Source organism: Halichoeres trimaculatus, unplaced genomic scaffold, assembly GCF_033239565.1.
Source record: "Halichoeres trimaculatus isolate MK-OKI-2021-1 unplaced genomic scaffold, fHalTri1.1 fHalTri1_scaffold_2, whole genome shotgun sequence".
NCBI lineage: Eukaryota > Metazoa > Chordata > Actinopteri > Labriformes > Labridae > Halichoeres > Halichoeres trimaculatus.
Window position 1 is genome coordinate 10,639,114 of NW_027437180.1, and position 22,382 is coordinate 10,661,495.

General features: G+C 39.9%; 1 protein-coding gene across 6 annotated transcripts in view; it reads right to left on the reverse strand.

Annotated features, from left to right (window-relative positions):
- sorcs1 (sortilin-related VPS10 domain containing receptor 1) overlaps window positions 1-22,382 on the reverse strand; it is a 344,624-nt gene that overhangs the window by 54,230 nt on the left and 268,012 nt on the right. For all 6 annotated transcript variants that reach the window (XR_012599518.1, XM_074686239.1, XM_074686234.1 and 3 more), the window contains exons 9-12: window positions 19,941-20,120; window positions 18,811-18,957; window positions 12,504-12,606; window positions 4,661-4,737 (exon numbers count right to left, since the gene is read on the reverse strand). Coding sequence is in view for 5 of the 6 variants with exons in the window: in XM_074686239.1 (XP_074542340.1) it covers window positions 4,661-4,737; window positions 12,504-12,606; window positions 18,811-18,957; window positions 19,941-20,120 (507 nt within the window). In the remaining variant the exon portion in view is untranslated. The remainder of the gene's footprint in view (window positions 1-4,660; window positions 4,738-12,503; window positions 12,607-18,810; window positions 18,958-19,940; window positions 20,121-22,382) is intronic.

Sequence of the window (22,382 nt, forward strand, 5' to 3'; positions counted from 1 at the left end):
AGGACTTGCTACATCAGCTCAGAGTAATCATGTTTTATTGCTTTGTGGAATCAGAAACCAGCCCCATAAATTCAAAACGCTGTGATCTAGTGAGGTAAGGGTTCACTGTACACACACAATCAAATCATTCTTCAGGTTTCATTTGATTATCGATCTTAAAAGTGCTGTCTGGTGTATTAGGATTAAAAGCCTTTATGATAAAATGGAGAAACGAAGGTGGAGGAGGAGGAGGAGCAGGAGGAGGAGAGGAGATACTTTCAGAGGATGGCAGGTCTGTCAGCTCATAGTGCTCCATATGGCATGTGGGTGTGATTAAATCTGGCTCATCCTTGGAAAAATTTAATTATCAGGTGCGAGTGAGTAATATTAATACTGTAACATATTTGCCGTAGCAGAGCACACACGTAAATGTTTGCTCATATCAGCTGCAGAGCAGCTAGCTGACACGTGTAAATTTGACAAAAGCTGGCACATCCACAGCATTCACTCTGACATGTATTTATCCAGCTGTGTTGAAATTTATTTTAGCACTATTAATCCTATTCTGCTCAACACATCCACACAGAACAGCAGCCTCTGGGGTTGAAAAATGGAGACAACTCTGAAAAAACTGCAGTTTCCATGGTTGATTTGTAAGAAGGCTCTGGACAGTTCTGGTGTAGGAATGTTAGCTGTTTGACATGGAGCTAGACACAACTTTTTTCCTGGATAAAAAGTAACGAGGTAAGATAATTACCAACAGTTAGCACTGTTCTTTAAACATGACAACAGGCTAACTTTGGCAGTTTGTACCATAGTTGAGTAGCCAGCAATAGTTAGTGCTACTGACAGCCCCTCGGTGCCTTTAGCCTTTAGCTTGTGTTTTAGGCTGTGGTCACACTGGGAAACCCAACCATGCTTAAGCACGCTTCAACCCTCAAGTCTAGATCGCTTAGCTAGTGTGACCACAAGTGTGCTGTAAGCACGATTCACTTCTCTGCTTTGGAACGCTTCGAAGAGGTGGGCTTCAGCACGGTTCACTTCGCAGACAGCACATGTGATCTATGATGTATGATTGCCACAACTGCTCCTCTCAACAATTATTTTAAACAGTGGCAATGGTGCCAGAGGGCTGTGTCTGACCAAAATGACTTAACATAAACCCCAAAATCTTGAAAGCTTTGTGCTCTCTATGTGTCTTGTTGTGAGCCCTTAGCCTTTAACTCGGGCTCTTTGACTCTCCCGTTTAGCTTTCTTCTGCTTCTCTGTCCTTTTTCTGTCTGACGGTTAGGCTCCAGCGTCCACCATCTATGAAGTTAATCATAGGAATCATTTTCAGCAGAGAACAACACAGATCTCTCCTCTCCCTACCAAACTCTGTCTCAGCAGCGTGGTGTTGTCATAGAGACTTTGACATGCCACAAATCAATCCGACCTGATCGAGAAGCTAAGAAGTGGTATTAAGGAATAACCTACATTGTGGATTACAACTAAGCATATATCTAGAAGTGAGACTATCTAAAGATCACTTACAAAGTCCTCAGTGAAGTTAAAGGGGCTTTTACTCAGGCCGGGGAAAACATCGGCACACAGGCTGTTTGTGATAATGTACATTTCAACACACATGCAGCAGTTATACTGCAGTACTCTGCCAGTAGAAACTAACTTCACGTTTTATAATAGTCACATTTCAAACAATAACATTGCATAACTACAAATTGTTATTGTTATTATCATTATTATTATTATTATTATTATTATTATTATTATTATTATTATTATTATTATTATTATTATTATTATTATTAATATTAATATTATTATCAATTTTAAACGTAATTCAGCTAAGCAAAGGCAAACTAACACTTAGAGAGATTCCAAAAGAAAAAAAATAAAAGGGAACTTCTGTTTTCCAGTTGGATTGTTAGAGCCCGATATGTAACAATCAAAACTGTTGTCACAAAAAAGAAGAAGTAGGAAAACCCGAAATGTAATAGCTCAGTTATTACATTTAGTATTTTATTGCATTTCTCTTTATTCTCTTCCAGGCTCAGCTCTTAGCCTGGAATAGGCAGTGTATTCTTAAATAAACGACCAGTTATTAGGTTTGAGTTTCTTTTTCTTTCTTTTTTATTTTATTAATTTATTTATTTGGTTACATTTTGGCCCATTGTTACAAACCAGGCTTCAACAAGGACTAAATGGATGTTGACGTTGTAGTAAAACAATGCTATTCTCTATGATGATCAACCTTTAATAAAAACAGACACTGTTTGGGAAGATTGAGCAAATGCACACATTATGAGCTGTGGTAAGGCCTAATGGCCTCATACACTTTCAGATGTTTTTTTGTTTCAGTTTAAGGACTTTACTTTTTGGTTCCAAAGCAGTTCAAAGGCTGACGTCAATGATTCAACATTTATATCATAAGTACTCCAGTCAGTGTGTACAGGGTTTGGACTACCCAGCCCCGTATGTGAATAAAATCTAGTTATCTACTGAGCCTGACCTGCATCCACAAGCTAAACAGACTGATGCTTTTTCTTTTTTTTTTTTTTCTAAGGGTGGTAAACAACTGTATCATTGATATCAGCAGTTAAAGCCTTAACGTGTCAAATAAACCTACTGCCGACAAATGAAACTCTCTGGTGATTTGCTAAAGCTTTCTCACATGATTCAAACCGCTGAGTCCTGAGAGGATCAGACGCCATGGAAAATACACTCTGAGAAGAGCGGGTGGGACATGCACCTCAACAAAAAGTTACACCAAATTAAACATGGCACTTCCATTGGAATAGTTTTCCTACTTTGCTCAGTGAGTGTGGACTGTTTAAATTTTGATGTTAGCTCTGCCTCTGAACCGACACGATAAGAGCGGGCTGAATAACGTGTTCGCTTTCCTCCTGCAGAGATGGTGATCTCTGCAAGAAGGGGGTTAAAGGTGAAGCTGTAGACCTTTGTGTGTGTGTGACGTCACAATATCTGCTGTCCTCACCTGGATGGAAAAAAAGGCTCCAAAATGCACCATTTGAACATAAAAAGTAAACGGTAATTTGTCCACTTAAGCGAGATACATGACTGCAAAAAGTTAACACCACTTTCAGCATCTTAGTTTGAAAAAAAAATCAAATGACCTTCAATTTTTGCACCTTCTATTTAAGTTCCCTGATTTCAGAATAATAGAATTAACACTGCATTATTGAGCTTATTGTACAAGTTGAAACTCATTATTGGGTCTCCGTCACTTGTCATGAATGTGTTCTTAAAAACTTTTCTCAGAGAAGTCTGAGGCAGATTTATGAATCTGTCCTTCAGCCACAGAACAGTTCTCCTCTGTGTTCTTCTGCTGTTGAATGCCATGTCCTCGTCCTTCAAACTCACATATTCAGTGTTAGCATATGTATAGATCCTGTTACTAACTCAGAAGGCTGATTCCAGAAAGGCTTTGTGGAGAATGTGCACCAGATGGAGTGGAATAAAAGAAACAGTTTGATCAAAAATGTGAGCGGAAATTTGAGAGGAGGAATTTGTGAGTGAAGACCAAAACCACCAATAATATAACTTAAGCTGAGGTACAGCTTTATAGTATTATTGTTGGTGTAAATTTGAATTTTTTGTGCCAAAACAACTTATCATAATTGCAGCAGTTACTATTATCTTAGAAAAGCTTGGACATAGTAGTTGAGTGTTGAATGCTTCGTGCTTGTGCTTGAGCAACGATAAAACTGATTGTGAAACTGATCTTTTTACCTTAATATTCTTACCTTGGCAATTTTTATGATGGTAAAAAAAGGACAAAAAAGAAGAAAAAAGTGGAGAAGAAAACTTTAAATTTTCAACAAAAAAAAATAAAATTTTACAAAGTTTGTAAAGCAAACTTAAAAATGTATGAAGTCATAAATTGTGTCTTCATGTACCACATACCCCATTTGAAAAGCTTGGAGCAACCATCTGTAACCATACATCTGCTCGCTGAGGTGAATATCTAATTGGATCAACACAATCACCTTCTCCAGATCAGTGTGCTGCTTTCTTCAGAACAGCCCCGATATTCAGCAATGTCTTTTCAAGGTCCAGATGTTTTAGATAACGAGATGATTCTGGGCAGAAATCAGGAGTATCTCCTAATTGCTGAGTTTGAGAAGGAAGTACAGTTTAAAAAGGCTGCAAAGTGGGTCCATGATGCAGTGAAATAGGCAAAAGGCAGCTTGTTATCAATCTACAAAGTTGAAGATTTCTTGTACATGTCTGAGTTTATAAACTTTGAACTTTTGGGTTTGATCTCTCACACAATTGATTTGATTGAAAACTCTACAACGACAAACAGCATTATTATTCAGCACTGACATGACAGCACACATGCATGCATACAGCTCTTAGATTTCAATGTTTGAGAAAAAAGAAATCACAGATTAAATCTCAGATGTCTCCTTAAAAATGTTCAGTGGATGATGTTTTTATGTTTGTGAGTCAGTGTCTGCAGTCTTTGATGCAGAGTAGACTCTGAAAGTTGCTCTGAATGGAAAACTCCTCCCTCTCTGCTTAATCAAATAATGAACTGTATTAAAGGGATGTACCACAGCTTTAGTGACAGTGTAGCTGAATCTTAATATTCCATTAAAAAGGTAAAACAGTGTGATTTTAACACTCTGCCATGATCCCAATAAAAAGGTGTCCTCACCTGTCTCCATGTGTTCCCAGCGTCTGAGGTGATGAACACACTGACGTTGCTGGTGGTCAGCTCTGAACCGATGGAGCCTGAAGGAAAGGCAGGGTTGGGAAAAAAAAAAAAAAAACAAGTTAGAAGGGAAACCACAGAGAGTGCTCGAGCTGGGTAAATGCATAATGCAGCCCAAGATCAAACAAATCCAAATTTTGATAAAGAGCCTTTAGAGTAGCAGTGGTGACTCAGCAGGGGGGCCACAGCCTGCAGCTGCAGACTGAGGCTGTAATTACAGCTCTCCATAAGAGCTACTGTTTCTGTGCAGCCCAACTCTCACCCATACTCCTTAATTAACCAATAAATCCAGATTATTGTTGTCATATTTCAGCGGTTTGGACCATATCAAAAAGAGCTTTGTTAATTTGGAGCAGACTGCTGTAATCACTTTAACTTAGCCTGCAGTTTGCAATCTCTGGTTTCCCAGATGAGGTAATACGAAGTGTTCGACAGTAACCAGCCCATCAGAAGATGATGGTTATGTAGCTCACAGTAGTGATAGTGGGTTTGAAGACTGCCATGAAAACTTTGACCACTGGGGACAGAGTTTTAACTTCACATAACCAGACTTTTTGAAATACGTCATTCTGATAGATCAGACCAGTTGTGATTAATTTCCTTCATCAGAGGCAATACCATGGACAACCTGATCACATAGACTGAAATCCAAAAATCAAAACAAAGATCATAGTCTGACACATTTCACCCCTGCCTGTTGACACTGTGGCAAAAACACTGTTGTTTCTGATGTAGTTTTCCGCATCCAAAACCATTCGAGTCTGTCCTCCAATGTTATCCAGATTTAAGCCATATGCAGGTGTGATACAGTAATATAAAAAGTTAAGACAGTTGACTCATCTATCTTTAAATGTGTGCCAACAGCAAAGCGCTGAGAAGGAGAACTGAATGGGAAGTCTTGTTTTCCGTGTCTAATGTAACCTCCAGTGGAATTTGATGTAAATTTCATGATTCAAAGTGTTTTTTTTTTTTTTAGCAAAGGAAAGAAACATGTTTTACTGCACAGTGACATTTTTGACTTGCTGTCCACAAAGAATTCCAACAATGAAATATTAAAAAATAGTCAACTAATTAAATCAAATCAAATCATCAGGCAATTTGCGAGGCAGTCCCACTTTTGGGTAACCCTTCTGTTGGGGTTCCAGATATGCTAATCCAACCCCAGAAGGTGGAGCTAGACACACTGCACTGTCTGTTGGTTGGACAAAAGTATCATCACTTCCTGTGTGACAGTGGTAGTAAATGACACATAACCATGTGCTTTTTAACAAAGAGTCACATGGTGGTCACAAAGAACACAACAAGGCTGGATGTCTTCCATTGTTTGTTTACTGTTTCATGTTTTTCTTCTTTGTTGGATTTATTGTGCTACGTAGCTGATGTGGCTATCAGCATCTGACTTACACATCGCCTACCAAGAAGGACACAATTGGCTGTGGAAACACAAACAGGATCAGGCTTCACTGATCCAACCTGTACCAAACTGTACTGATCCATACTGGTTCACTTGGTGGGAATGGAGACAGAGGCTTCTTGAGTCTAGAGGTCCTGGATACCATACTTCTGTGCCACCGGCCTGAGGAGGTCAGCAAAATGCTCCCAGATTTCTAAGACTTTTTTTTTCCTATGGACAGTCACGCCTTATGTTCCCACAGCACGCAAACCATCACAATACAATCGTCACAAGAAATAAATAAAACAAGCTGATTGGAAAGGATTCCAGCTGAAGCAGATTTTATAGATGCTGAACTCCTGTTTTCACTTCCTTAAGCCAGGCAAACAAAACCAGAGGGGGTGGATGGAGTCTTTGAGGATGGAGGCAGCTGTCCTGTGGACTCAGCTGTGTTTGGTGTCAATTAGTCCAGTAAAAAGCTGGGAAAGGAATAATTATTAAACTGAGGATAAGTGACCTGCAGAGAGGGAGAACTTGTGTTTTTCTGTATTTTTAATTTCTTAATATCTTGAATTTTTGTTTTCAAACTTCACAACTGCTGATCAGCAGATTTCTGTCTTTCTTGCTGTATTTGGCGATTCATTGTTTGGGAGAGCAATTACAAATTGTACTTTGTCAGATCTCACCTGTTCATGTTTAATGTCTTGGTGCTGCTCACCACAACTCAGACACATGACACTCTAAGTAGGGGAGTGATATCTGAATGACATGGTGGTTAGATCTCCCATTTATTAGAGCAAATTATGTTTGAAATCTTTGAGAAATTAAAGGTAGAACCCTGAAATGTTTGCCGTGACACAATGAGCCGTGTGTGGAGGAATGTGAACCTCTGTGCACTTAAAAACACTTACTGCCAAAAAAAGAGGCGAAATGATATCACACTGAATAAAAATATCACATTTTGGAGTTTTCTTTAGAGTTAAATGAACAATAAGTTGTTCTACAACCCTGTTTATCGTAGTTGATAGCTTGGCTTAACAGTTGTTAAAGTACCTAAGACAACACCACAAAAGAAAAATTAGACTGTTCTTTCTTGCTGTGCAGAAATAGCAACCCTGCAGCTCTTTATCTTAAACAAACACACAAAACTACATCTAAAATCCAAACACACAGCTCTGTCTGATTGCTTCTCCTGTATCTCCCTCCCTGACCGTCTACGCCTGACAAATGCAGTATATCTGGTGGCCATCCTAATGTCATTGAGCATTAGTTTCATCCAAACTTTCATTTCAAAGTCCAAAAAAGACCAAGTATTGCTTTTCATTTCATATCTCTGCGTGACATCTCTTCCAGTCGACTCTGTAATGGAGTGACATTGACTCTTGTCCCCTGGAGTATCCCACCTTCGCTGACAGCCAAGACACTTTTTCAGAGCTGGACTCATTTGAATTGTAAGCATAAGGAGATTTCAGTAGATTTAGAGCGGACTATAGAAAGCGACAGAAAAGGAAATTTGAGCTGTGAAGTTTGTTCAAAAGTTTCTTTATCGTCTGGAGAAATGTTTGACTCTCTGACCGAAGCTTATTCTGTTTATGCTCTTTCAGCTTTTTAACTTCAACCCATTCATCATTTTTTGATGTAAGAGGAGTACTTTTTTTCACACCAAATCCTACAACCAAGCTCTGTACTTTTGGCTTAAATTTCTGACAGTTGTTAAAATTGAATATAAGGTTGCCAAGTCCATCCAGATCCTGCATTTGGCAGAGCTGCTTTGTTGATTTCACTGTATACTCTTCTTCTCTCTTCACCTCAGTTGCCATATTGTTTTTCAAGTCAAACTTTTTTTTTTCTTAAACCAAAACTTCTAACTTTCTCAGAGTCAGTAAGCAGAGGTGATGTCAGGATGTGATGGAATTAGGGATTCACTCTGTTGCTAAATTAGAAACTAAATTGAGACTACAAGAGAACTGTGGAAGCTACAGAGCTGAAAGCTGAAGTGTTGGTTAGAAAAATTTCCAACACACAGGAAGTGGAGCTTATCTCAGCTGATATTTGCAGAAGTTTAGTCTATAACAAGGCTGACACACATTAGGAGACAATTACCTCCGTTTTTCACCTTTGCAAATGTTACAGGCTGTCAAACTTTCTCATCCTTAAAGCTGGAGTGGAACTGAGGATACTGTTGCAACTTACCTTCAATCTGCATTAACAGACTTTCAAACTCTTGTGAGTAGGTTTTAGCTGCTTATGAGAGAGATTCCAGACAAATAAACCTGGTTTTTAGTGTGTTTATCTATTTCTACTCTTTATTTTGATCTGTGAAATTACTGCCAGCTGTGCTATAGCACACGTACTTTGACTGGAGTGACTTATCCCTGGATTTTCAGGAGTCATGACTTGACCTGGCCTCTGGCACTTATGGAAAGCATTGACAGCATTATGACTCTGTAGATGGAAGAGGGGAATTGCTGTGTTATTGACAGTTTTATCTATTTATTTATTTATTTCAATCTTTCTGGCGATTGATACGTGAGGCCATCATATATCATTTGGTTTCTGGCAGGGCTGATACTTGGTGACAACTTTAACAGTGGTTGGCACAGAGTAGTGACAGTCTTTTGTGATTGACTGCCTCATTAATGCATTTCACTGCTGGAATAATATGTGTATGTGTGTGTGTTTACATATATACAGTGCTTACACCACCCATTGTAAGGTGCTCTGGCCTAAATTAACAGTACTAACTTCCAAACACTTCGTATGTTTCTGTGATGGTTAATCCACCAGGATGTGTCAGCTATTTTATTATATATATATATATATATATATATATATATATATATATATATATATATATATATATATATATATATATATATATATATATATATATATTGCTATCAATGCTATCAATGGATTTTAAAATATACTGTTTAACAAACAAAGCTGAAAAGAGTAAAGCACGTTATTTCTGAGTGAAAAATTAAAGTTGTAAAGTTTTGTTCCTGAACAGAAAAAAATGTGTTAGTGTTTGTTACAGTTTTCTGGCTTAAATTTTGAAAGAAAAAAAAAAAAACTTTAAAGTTAAAACTTAAAGTTTTTAAAATTTGAAAACTTCCCACCCCTGTTCAAAATGGTGAAGTGTAGAGAAAGCTCCAAAAACCAGAGTCAGAGTGAAAACACTTCATGATGCAGGGTGGTTTTCTCGTTATTCATGACAGCTGGTCTCACAGATTTGTTAAGCCCCGTAAATCATCTCAATATGTACCAGACAAAAACAGCAAAGAGGCTGAAGGTTTTACCTTGTCAACAGAGAACACCAAATTTGACACAAACACAATAGGGTGTGTCCAAAGTTGGTTAATTCTTCTGAGTTGAATCTACACTGTAGCCTACACCGTAGGTTTTTGTATCTCCAGTACCTCCAGAGACTTCAGCCCCATTTATCACCAAGTGGTTAAGTGGATCTTGGTATGGCACGCATTTCATGGTTTTTCCATTGACTAACCCCAGGACAGGTCCCCAAATTACTGACCCATACCATCCCACTTTGGTACCCTTCTGTCGGGGTGCCAGACATAATATAATAACAGGTCCCCAGAAGGTGGAGTCAGAAACACTGCGTTCTATTGATAGTTGAAATAATCATCATTCTCTGTGCGACAGGGTTAATAAAGAACACATGATTCTGCCATGTTTAAATCTCCAGTCAACTTCCTGAAAATAACTTTATTTTTGTTTGGAAAATGTCACAGGACAATGTTCCATGGTCCATTTTGCTTCTTTGTTGGATTTATTAGCGGGGTACACTGTGTTGCGCTGCTATGCTGTCATGCTATTTTGTATCTTATGTGGCATCAAACACAAACAGGTTCAGGCTTAACTAATCTGACCCATATCAAACTGTGCTGATCCACACTGGACCTCTTGGTGGAAACAGGGCTAAAGCAGACATGCACCTCTTCCCAATTGTAACTTTGCATTGAAAGGACATTAACTGTTAGTCAGTGCTTCCTGTATTTACAACATGTTCCCTAATACCTGATATCAGCCATGTATTTCATCTCCTCTGGCGTCTCCTCTCTAGCTTTCCTTGCTGTATCATAATCATCAAAAATGTATCAACTTCAGTATTAAACAATGCGCTAAAATAGCTGCTAAAAAGGCAAGCAGCAAACTTAGCAGGAGCAGAAAAAGGCGATCTGATGATGTCAGATGGAAACACCACCCCCATGTCTCATTCTATCAAGCAGTCCGGTTCGGTTCAGTACGGTTTGGCTTGGTTTGGTACAGTTAAGCCTGGTCCCATTTGCGTTTCCACAGCAAACTGTGCTCTCTTGTGGTAGGCGGAGTGTAAGCTGGATGCCGAAAGCTGCAGCTGTTAAACAATAGCGTGATGCCGTAGCAGCGCGACAAGGTTTACCCCGCTAAAAAATCCAACGAAGAAGAAAAATGCGACACAGTAAACAAAGAGCACAGATGGAAGACATGCAGCATTTCGTCCTTTCTGTGATTGGCATGTAGCTTTGAGCTTTAAAATCAAGCTTTGTTTTAGAGAAGTCTGTGTGCCACCAGGGGAAATGCAGCCACTGTTGCACGGTAAGTGATGATTCTACCGACCAATCATTGGTCTGCAGTGTGTGCAGTGTACAGTGAGAAAGGGTCCCAAAAAGGTGGAAGGCTCATCTCGGTTATTTGGGGATCTGTCTCAGGATAAGTCAGTGGAAACGACACAAAATGCGTGCCGTACCGGGACAAACCGCACCAGTCAGTTGTTGGGAACACAGCTTTAGAGGCGTACTGCAAAGCAGCATAGACGCATCGACACACAGGAGTGCCTATGACCTATCCCAATATGTCCAATGCTAGGGCTTAATATTGCTAAGACCTTACAATTTGATTTGATATTAATTCTTTAGGTCGTGATTTGATTCGATATTGATTCAATTCAGTATTGACTTAAATGCTTCAGTTATCAATTTTCATGCCCTTTGTGAACGTTCGCAAATAATGTTGTAATGTTGTAAGCTGCCTTCATCCTTTATTCTTTTAATTAGTCCAGCAGGTGGCGACTCTACTGGCTGAAAGAGAGATCTGAGGGCTGGTAATCTCAATTTCCAGTCAAATTTACATTCAACATCGTATAATTTCACAAACAGAGGACTCAGTTAGGCTAGGAAGTAGGGTAAGGTTGAGGAATGAAAACCAGATTTGAAGTGTTCAAACACCCGCTTATATAAATACAGGGACACAGCAGCAGTAGCATCAGCAAACTTAAAAAAACAGGCCAGAAGAACACATGATAGATGGAGTAGATTTCATGAAGTCTTTAGAGGATCTGTGTCGGTGAGTTTGATCATTTAGCAGTAAAATCTGGGACTGGAATCTTGTGAAAACAGGAAGGGTGATAAGAGTAGTCGTGGTTTTCAAATGGCCGTTATTTGTTACTCAGTAAATTCACTAAATCACAAAACAAGACAACGCTGGATAATCCCCTCTGTTGACTTCAGTCAGGTTAAATGACAACAGACATCAAGAGAAATCCATTCACTGTTCCCATCAACCACCGAAAGCAAGTGTAAGCCTGGCCTTCTCCAGACACCTGAGGCATGTGCCGATGTGTTATTGACAGTGCGGGTTCATGTGGGAGTAAATATCACTGAGGTGTGAATACACTCGGGGGCTGCTGAACTCATATTCTTCCATTGCTTTGTTTTCTCCCCACCGAGTCAATGAGACCCAGTGCTTTTTCTCCTAGGCTGGTAAGAGCAATTCTGCTCTGAGGACTGAACCATGAGAGCTGTGTTGGATATATACTTGGTGTTTTGGCCTTCTGTTGTGTAATTCACCTCTGTTCAAAGGTGAGGTGACACAGGGACAAACAGAAGAAAAATACAGCGTGTACTTTTCTCCTCTTGTGCAACTGAATCCCAAAGAGCCGCGGTGCCAAACGACACTCCACCAACTGTGAAGTGCAAAGATTTTAATTTAAGCGAAAGAGGCAGATTTTCTCCTAGCTCTGTCTCTGTGAGTGACTGGTGTGGTCTTTGTCTCTCCACATGAGGAAAAACAAAATTTACCATGCCTATCATTGGAGGGAAGAAAAACAAACAAACAAGAAGAAACCCGTCTGGATTGCGAAGGCCAATAAAGAAATGACTCAGAGGACGGTTAGAAATGAAAGTGTGTTAAAATTCAGCAGGTTTGCAAAGAATAACAACTGCTGAGAACACCTGCTTAACTCATTAATAACCATGAATAGATTCCCAAAAAGATCAGAGAGGTTGTATCAACAGGGTGTCTTTTTTTTTATAAAGAGAAACTGTCAGAGCTGCCGAAGAAAGAAGAATGAGTAAACAACATGCCACTCAGCGGAGACTCACTCTCACCCACCTGATGCGACAATGATCCCCGGTGATGAGTCCCTGCTGGCTATGTTTCCAGATGTGTAGGGGTTTGCAGACACGTGGAGATGGAGATGCAATGAGCAGTAAGGCTGCAGTAAAGAAAGAAAGGAAGAAAGAAAGCCTCAAAGTCAATTATCAGAGCGATCAAGCTGTGCCAACAGTTTTAGTTAGACCATTCCAAACACTTCTGAACGAAGCAGCTGCTGCATTGACTCGGGTGCACCTCCCTCCAAAGTTTGACCCCAAATAACATTCCCCCAATGGCTGGCCTCACCGTTAATTTTGATTGGGTTAACCTTTACCGACACAATTCTCATTACGACCCAGCAAAATGCCAGCAGTGCATGCCATGTTGTGACGGGCTGTTTGGAGGTTTATTAAAACTCTGACATTTCCTGACAAATGACTGTATAATATGGGAAGAAGGCGAAGCATGCTGCAGAATCGCTAATTGGTTTATCAAAAAAAAAAAAAAAAAAAAACTACTGCAATTACTCTTCACATAAAGTCACATTAAGAGGAAATCTGTTAATGTGCCTCTCAGAGAGAGCTCACAAAGAGAACACAGCAGTGACTTCAACCATGAAATATACACTGTCTTAGTCTGATTACTGTGCATTTATACACACATTAAAGAGTGTGACTGAGTGGGCTTAACTGACAAACAGCTCATTAGTATTCTGTACAGTGCCAAAGGAGAATGTGTTTCATTGAATCTTTTGGTATTTTCCTTTCAGGATTAGCAGCTTTAGCCTCTTAAAACCTCACATCACACCTTAGTTAAGAGTTAGGTAAGTCGAGAAATGACTAAAAGTGAGATGTTATACTGTGTTCCATTTGCACTCAGAACTGGGAAGTTGGAAGTTGGAGTGATGTCACCTCTGAGTTCAGTGTTCTAGCTGCCAAGTCAGAAAAACTTGCCTCAACAGCAGTATTTCTGTATATACACATCAAATAATGCTATGTTATATGATCATTGTCAAAAAAAACCTAGAATCTAACAGGAGCTTCATTACCGTTTACCCCTAAACTTGGAATTCCCTACTGAGAACTCGTTCCAACTCAGAACCCAGAAATTCCGACTTCCAAGTACACATGTAATGCAGCATTACAGTTGAGTCTTGATAGGATTTAAAGGACTGCTATGGCCAAAAGGTGAAGTGGGTCACCCACTATTCTGAATGTTGGAGGTTTGACCCCCATCTCTCTCTGTCTACAGGTTGAACCACTCATTAGAGGTGGGTTCAACTTGGGTGACATTAGACTATCAACAGACAAATCCTCAAAGACATGGCATACAGTGTGGGAGGCGGCAAACAGTAGCAACAAAGCAGCAACCTCTGGTCTATGAATATGAGACAACATGGAAGTGCTACAACCTGCTGTTTCTCAAGTGTCCACTTGAGGCTGGCTCTAGAAGTACCAGGAGTCACATAAACACCAAGCCAGAAAAAAAAAAAAAAAAAAAAAAAATTTTACTGCAGAAATTAACCTATTTACAGCCTGGTTCAACAAAGGTCTCCTGTCTGAATCACTAATTTCTATATTGGCTCAAACTGTATAGGATAGTAAGACCGCAAGCTTCCCCAATCAGAGGCACAGCTCAGGTCACGTGAATGACGGGCGCCCTATAGCTGTACTCAAAGCCACGTCACTTCCAGCATGGCCGTTATTGCTGATTTGCCTCAAAAGTCTATTCCAGAAACAGGGTGGTCACATCAGGGTGACCACATCTATTTATTATACAGTCTATGGAGGGGCCACGTGCACACAGTAAAGATTCAATAGATAAAAGACTTCAATAAAAACTTGCTTAGATGTCCAAGTCGGCTAAATACAAAAAAGGTTTAACAGGAAACACAAAGAAACTACAAGAACCAATGGACAAGGGTGATTCCCCACACTCTAAATAGCAGTCCCCCTTTTCCTGACGGAAGCACATCAGCTATAGCGGCCATATTAGTAGTGGCAAGGGGTTCCTGTACAGCGCCTGTTGGTCATGTAACCCTGACTTGTGCCTCTGACTGGGCGAGCTTGTGATCGTAATATCCTCTAAACTGCAGAATCAGAAAAAAAATCCCCCGCCCCGTACAGTGTGTGCTGATAGTAAAATTAGCGACTCAGACAGGAGACGTTTTTTGAACCAGGCTGTAAATAGGTCAATTTCTGCTTTGAAAGAAAACAGCTTTTATGTGGCTTGGTGTGTATGTGACTTTCAGTATTTCCGGAGCCAGCCCCACGTGGACACTCAAGAAACAGCAGATTTTCGCACTTCAGCATTGTCTTACATTCTTAGACCAGAGGTTGCCGCTTGGGAGCCACACTGAGCAAAAACATCCAAGCAAGATGAAATACCCCTAAGCATCTATCCCAGACAATCTTTATGTGAGATAGGTTTTGTAGTAAGTTTACACAGAATAAAAAGCATGATGCAATAATCTACTCAAAAAAATATTATAATCCTTGTGCAACCACAAAGTCTGATAACTCTATCACTCTGTCACTGTTATTAGCAGTTTGTTTAGGGTTTGCTAGCTTGGCAGCCCTGTAGGCAGGCACACTCTACAGGATTTTTGTCCTGGCCTCCTCCCCATGTTCAAAGCCAGCAAAGGTGAGATTGCCAGATGTCTGTAAATGACATTGTGTGTGATTTTCCTGTGGCGTGGGGTGTGTTGAGATTGATTTTGTCTGATCAGAGCTGCTCTGAAGGTCTCAGATTAAGAGACTGTAGATAATGAACATGTTTAATGTTTGCAACTATAAATCCTGTAGTGAGAGGGGCGCTCTGAGAGGAGCCGAGCAGGCACAGTGTGTAATATCACGTGTACCGGAGCAAAGCTTATCAAGACAATAGTTGACTCAGCTGACTGACCAAAGAGGGAGTAAGAAATCTATCTGTAATACTTATCTATCCCAGCCATCTCCACAACTTTTTACATCATCGTTTTTTCCTTTTTTGTGTCTCTTTTCAAAATGTTAGAGGCCAAAAACAACCATCATTGCTTTTTCCCGTCCGTCGGTCATGTTTGTTTACACTGAAGTCACGTTTTACTGCGCAAGATTTGGAATATTGAGCGTGAAAGAGCTGACTCTCTGCTGAAGAATGAGTTAGTGTGTGGTTTGCTCCAGAGTTCACACCACACACTTGAAGACTAGAAGTCAGAAATCTTGTGAGATCTGTCTTTTGTTATCATCAAGTGAGAGCTCTCTTAATGTGTGAAGGTTTGAAGCATCCTGTAATGTGCGCAGCCTTTAGTTTCCAACCTGTAGTAAGTCGGTACTTGAACTTCTGGTGTCTTGTTTATTGAAGGTGCTGCAATTTAGACCTTTTGAATTTAGTAATGATGTTAACAAAAAGCAGACCGAACTGATGTGAACTGCTTGACACAAAGAAAAACTCAAGTCCCTATTCCACTTCAAATGCTCTACATTCCTCTACATACTTGTGCTTCTGCTGCTGTTTTTTCACCACTTCAGGTCTTGCTATGTCAGTTAAGGGGCGAAATTTTTGTTGATAATATTGCAGTAAGCTAGATAGAAGCAACTTGCAATGTATCAGTTCTGCTGACATTTTTTCCCTTTTTAGATTTAGATTTTTTGGGGGATTTTTCTTTCAGAAGGCCTTCAGAGAGCCACATCTAGTCATAGAAGAGCCATGGGTTGATTATCACAGCTTGGTGGACAAAAAAAAGACAAATTGGGGGAGCGATGAGACAGGACAACAGCACACCTCCATATGGGGTATCACTCAGTGTTTGGATGCTGCAGTTGTTGGACATCTCTGAAACTTCACATCACTTGGGTTTAAAAACAGCAAACAAAAATGGACCTTAAACAGCAAACGTGAACAGATGGATCAGCTGTTAGAGCTGACTGATCAGGAAGTGATTGACTAGTGATCAACTTAAAGATGTCCGTTAACCAATTCAAATCCTTTCAATTCCTCCAGATTTTTTTTATACTGAAACTATTCTCCTGAATTAACTCAAAAAGTAGGACATGTCCAAAATTTCTTAACCACACAATGGAATTTTTTTTTTCAGATCTTTTTTTCAGTTCTAGAGAAATAATAAGCTCTATGAACTAATTGGAAAGCGTCAGCTTAATCTGCTTCAGAAAAAAAGTGCTCCTATGTTGGCACTTTATTTTATAGTGAAGGTATAAAATCTCTGTAAGCTGTATAAAAAAGTATCATACTCTCATCTATTTTTCAAAGACCAATTGAAAGGGGAGGAAATGTATGTAAGTCATGCATGTTTTATGGCTGTTGCTTGCTTTGCACTGCCCACGCAGACACTACTCCAAACAGCAACGAATGTCACACATGAGCTTCTCAGTGACCGCCACATATCTGTAGATACAGCCTCCTGAAATCACATTTCCATCTGGGTTTAATCAGTACAAATTAAGTCAAACACCCTCTTAGCATGGGATTAGTAGAACGTGGGGTTCTCTAGTCATTTTTAAATTATCCTCTGATGTCAGTTTTTGGTGTGGTCCATTCACTCAGGATAGGTGAAGCCTGTAAATAACTCTGGGTTTCTCATGTTTCTGATTGATAACGCTGCACAGATCCACTGTGCTTTAGCGTCAGCACACAGCCAGCCGTACATTCTGATAAAAGAAGAAAACGTCCACATCCAAGCTTCAGTCAAACAATGTGCATTGAAAACTTCTGGATATGATTCAATTGTCTTAAAACTGAAAAGCTACAAAGCAAATGTTCAGCTCTTATCAAGTATTACCCCAGATACTGATGTGAAGCAACAATAACTGAAGCGCTGTGATCTCACTTCAACTTTAAAGTTTACTAAAAAAATATCAACCCAGTTTGTATCTTGTTGGTTACATGATCACAGCGTGCACATTGTGTTGGCTCTACAAAGGTAATGAACTAGTTATACATAAAGAACACACAGAACATACAGAACAGCTGTTGGACAAAACTGTAACCAGCTATGTCTAATAATGCATTTAGGATTAATAAAAAAGAGAAACTAATGTTTTTCCCCATAATTTAGATTTGATTATTAATCTGAGACAGTGCCAACCTGTTGCACAGAGAGAAACTCTGGATCCTATTAGGCTCCATGTTTTTAGACTTCTTAGGTTGGAGCTCTTTTGATATCTCATCAGAACACCTGCGTGTGAATGCTTGGTAGGAATAGGTACCTTTCACATTTGGGTGGATATGGTACTGATGCCTGGTACCTGGCAATCGGTATCGGTACTCAACGGTTCTAATTTTTGGTACTTTAGAGTGTGGGTATGTCGGAATAAATATTACTTTGTTTGATAATAAAATGTCAATGTATTTCAGGATAACATATTTATGTCTCGGTATATAACCTTGTAATGCTGTGTTTATGTCCAGCATGGAAAATTTCCTACTCTCCCTCTCCCTCACAGTCACAGGGACGTGTTTAGCTACCTAAACATGGTACCGTTAGATTTTGCGTGAATCAGTACTAGGTACTACAGACAGAATTCGGTGGTTACCTATAAATGGATCTAATTCAGTACCCACCCCATTCAGTAAACACAGATGTTCCCCTCAATTCTAACAAAGTATCAAAGGTCCCCAGGTGAAACTAGTCCTCTGAGAATACTGGACTTCAAAATAAACCTGTTGACGCAGCTTCCCAGCTCAGCTTATCATTACTTGCTCACAGATACCAGAATGATCGTGCACAGTCCAGCTCAGCACAGGGGAGAGTAGAAACTCAGGCTGATCTCGACGGTCTGACACAAAACAAGAGAATTTTATGAGTACCTTAAGTATCATAAGCATAATAATTTGTGTTGGGGATTAAGTGTTGGGACTAAGCAGATAGCTGGAACAAATCGTTTCTTGGTGCCACGAGCAGCAGCAGATCATTCATACTGGATCGTTCCCAAAGTTAAACAGTTACTCTCTTTGATTCTTTGCTTCATTCGCTCCAACTTTGGAGCTGGAGTGGAAAAAACAACTCCAGTATGGGAGGCACTCAGCTTTCAGATGCTTTCAGGAGGAAAGACAGATGAAAAAAGACTGGTCTGCCTCTCTGCCTGACACTTCTTTCTCCCTGTGTTTCTTAAATGGGGGGTCGGCTTATTGGACTGAATCAAAATGGCTGACCTTTCAGCTCAGCAGCCTCGGAGCACTCAGCTTTGACGGGCGCTGCTCTTTTTGAGCGCGGCCTCTCGTTGCTGCTGGGATCAGTCAACTCCTGTCAAGGCCTCTCTTTGATGGAAGCACACAAACAGAAAAACACGTACGAGCTCCGCACACTCACATGGAGCCAGGCACTCACCAGCACGCAGTGAACATTGTTGCCCCTCAGGTCTTTGCTCGGGGCCTGTAGTAACCTCCAGTCTCTGCCTCTGTTGTAGGTAATGTGCGTCTTTACTTGGTTGTCCGTCTTCTTGTTGGCAAGGAACATCCCTTTTATTCCTGCGACCTGGGAGATTAGAAAGACGAGGAATGGAAATCAGAGGCTGGCTTCTTGAGTCCTTGAGATAATCAGCAGCTCCATACCTTGAAGTCACGTTGCAGAGCATGAACGCATGCTGCAAAGTAAATCACATGCCCTGACACAGCCACACACGCTAACCTCTTCTGTATTCAGAACGCAGCAACAAACAAAGTGGGGAATGATCGACTACCCGTGGGACTTTTGAGTAATCAATGTGCGTCTTAAATGAATCTGACTCCTTGTTGGAGGCCCGGAGGAATAGCTCATGAGTCAGTGACAGCCGCATCAGGCAATGAAACTCCACTTTAGTAATTCAGAGATACTTCAATCTCCCTTGGAGAAGAGATTTAGCATATCCGACGTTTTGGGTGGCGACCTCAATCAAGACAGTGGATTTGATTCCAGTCGCCGACGCCAAGGCGAAACACGAGCAGCATCATCAGCAGCTAAATCATTTGATTTACAGATAAAGTTTTATTCCCGCTTTGCTTCCAATAAAAGCTTCAAACACACTTCTTGTTTCTTTTTGAATTGAGTGCATTTTGTGGTCTAATGTCTGCGGTTACACATAAAAAAGAAAGACATAATCTCAACCTCTCAAAAATCTATATCCCTGGCACAATCTCCTTCTTCTTCTTCTTCTTCTTTTTTTTTTTTTTTTTTTTATTTTTTTGTTGATGTCAGCGCTTTGGAGCTGCTTCGTATTCACACAATGTGCTCTGAAGACTGTAGGCCTACAGCAGCTGGCTTCCTTTCCAAAATGACAAAACAAGTATGTTCCATCATCTCTGCCTCCGAGCTCTGAAATATTGATCAGTGTTATAATAAAGTTGCTGGCTGGGCACTCATCAAGGGACGGGGGGGCTTTATTTGGTACAGCTCAGAATAAAGAAAGTGGTTGAAATGAATATCGCAGGGTTGAAAGACATTCGCAGGATCTCTGTTTTTATTTAATCCCTTTTATTTACCTCATAGAGATCCACCATGACGTTTCCCTCCGGGCCCATGCTGCTGACCACGTTCTCCAGAGCCAGGGTGTAGTAGACCCCCGATGTGTCCGACACGTACAGGTTGTAGGTTTCATTCTGGTTCCACTCCTGCACTGCAGCGACCACCCGGTTTTCATCCGTACTGATCACATGCAGGTCCTGGCAGAGAGGCAACGGCAAACATCAAGGGATGAAAGTGATCCATATAACAACTCTGAAATGTTACAGTAGCAGTTTCTGCTCCCTTTTATCCTATTGTTGTTTCATGTGCAAGCTCTGTGGGCCTCTTTCTCACCTTGCTTTAATTCATTCTCTTTTAAGTATCATATATATGTACTGCTCAGAAAAGATGAATATATGAATACATACTTCTGTCCATATGACAGTTTGACAATATGATAATTTATGTGTACACAGCTCAAGAGCTCACTGCTTGTTTATCATGGTATAGTTTCCTCCACATTATACAAAAGCTGAAAAGCTTACTTTGATGAACACCTCTGCTTCAATACAAACCCATAGAGCATGTATTGAAAATGAAGTAATGTGACTAACCAGACTTTTTTTTTTTTTTTTGGGTGGGGTGGGGTCATTCACATTTGTTGTTCTAACATATATTTTTAATCTAGCTTGACAAAGTATTACCAAAGTTGTTGTGACAACTCTTAATTATAGGTTGGCATCATCTCAACTACAAAATACATTTGAACTTAAAAATCCATGTCCACGTAAATCAACCGCGAGTGAGGAGGAAACACAGTGGATATAAGACCAGCGTAGACCACCATTTGCCACTGCATGGTTTTGAAGTCATAACTAATAAAAATGATTTTTTTTTTTTTCAGAAAAAAAGGACCTGGATACAAGGCAGCCCAACAATATCTTTAAATCACCACAATAATCGAATGTTAGAAACATGAACTTTTTGATTTTTTTTTACCTATTCTATAAAACATGTCTACTATACTATAGCCAGCCACCTGGGGGGATCACACTTCAAGCCAAGCAAGATGACGTCATTTTTATTTATTTATTTATTTTGCAGTCTATGTACGCTACACTTCAGGGGGGCAGAGGAAGTCTGTGCTCTGCTGCATGGACCAGCTGTCTGCTCCACACGGTGCAGACAGGCTATCTGTGCTCCACTGGGCATGGGTCTATTTTCTTTTTGAGTTAAGAGTTTAGAGTTTATGCTGGTAAATTATATGTGTTCATGCATTCGGATTAGGCCAGACCAAGACTGCAAACCATTGCCATAGAGCATAAACAGCTAGTCTGTGCCATTTGGAACACAGACAGCCTGCGGTCTCTGTGCAGCATCTCAATGTACAGCATGGTCTTACATCCACTGTGTTCCCTCCTCACTCATGGTTACAAAAATCACTTTAGTGTAAAAACTCGATAAATAAAGTTCAGTCAACATCTTTTGTAGTTCTCTTGACCTTTTTTTTTATTTTTTTTCTTAGTTCAAATCATGTGACACTTCATGTTGAATTAACCCAACTCAGTCAAAGCAATATGATGACTTGAGTGAGTTGAGTCAATAAATTATTTCTTACAGGTCAGAGATTTTTATTTATTTATTTTTTTTTTTTTACCAAAAATTAAAACAAAGTTTGTGTAAAAAAAGACAAACTGGTTCACTGTACATTAGCCATGTCATTATTTAGTTTCAAGTAGTACAGTTAAGGTCAAAACGATAATTTCTCTTATGAACTTGTAAGTATTTTCAGAAATTTCCCAAGAGCTTATAAAACTAATCATTGGATTTTTAACAGCTTTTCAAAAAAATCCAACATTTTACTTTGCACACAGAAAGAAAATTCTTTCACAAAAACCATAAACTACCGAGGTCAAAATCATCAGCTCTCTCAAGAACTATCTTTTTGTCGAGCCAAAGCACAAACCACTGTAGTGCTTTAATCATGTGTTATCTTAGCAACGCTTACAGCTTGAAATCAGTCAATCAATCCAATTCAAACTGAGGGTTGTCCTTCACTTTACAGTACACAGAATAAAAACCTCAGCTCAGGCTTTGAGCTGTCACTGGAGCTGGAAGCATCTTGCTTAAAACAACAAAAAAAACTCATTTTAGTCTTGATAAAAAGAACTGTTGATGCCTAAAAGGCAGTAGAAACACATACAAAGTTTTCACAGCTTTGTTTCCAAGGATCAAGAAGAGCAGCAAGAAGTTCTCTCAAGAAATGCAAGGAAGTAAAAGATTTTAAACGTGACTCTGGGAAGAACACTAGAGAGGTAGTTGTGTACTCCTAAAGAGAGCTTGGAAAAATGAACATGAGTTCACAACTTTCTTAATCTCAAACTACGCCCCCTGTTCAGGAATAGTCTGGAATTGACCTTTTTTTGCTCTCTTCTCCAAATGTTTTTGTTTTATGAAGGGGCGCTGAGCACGCTAGCAGC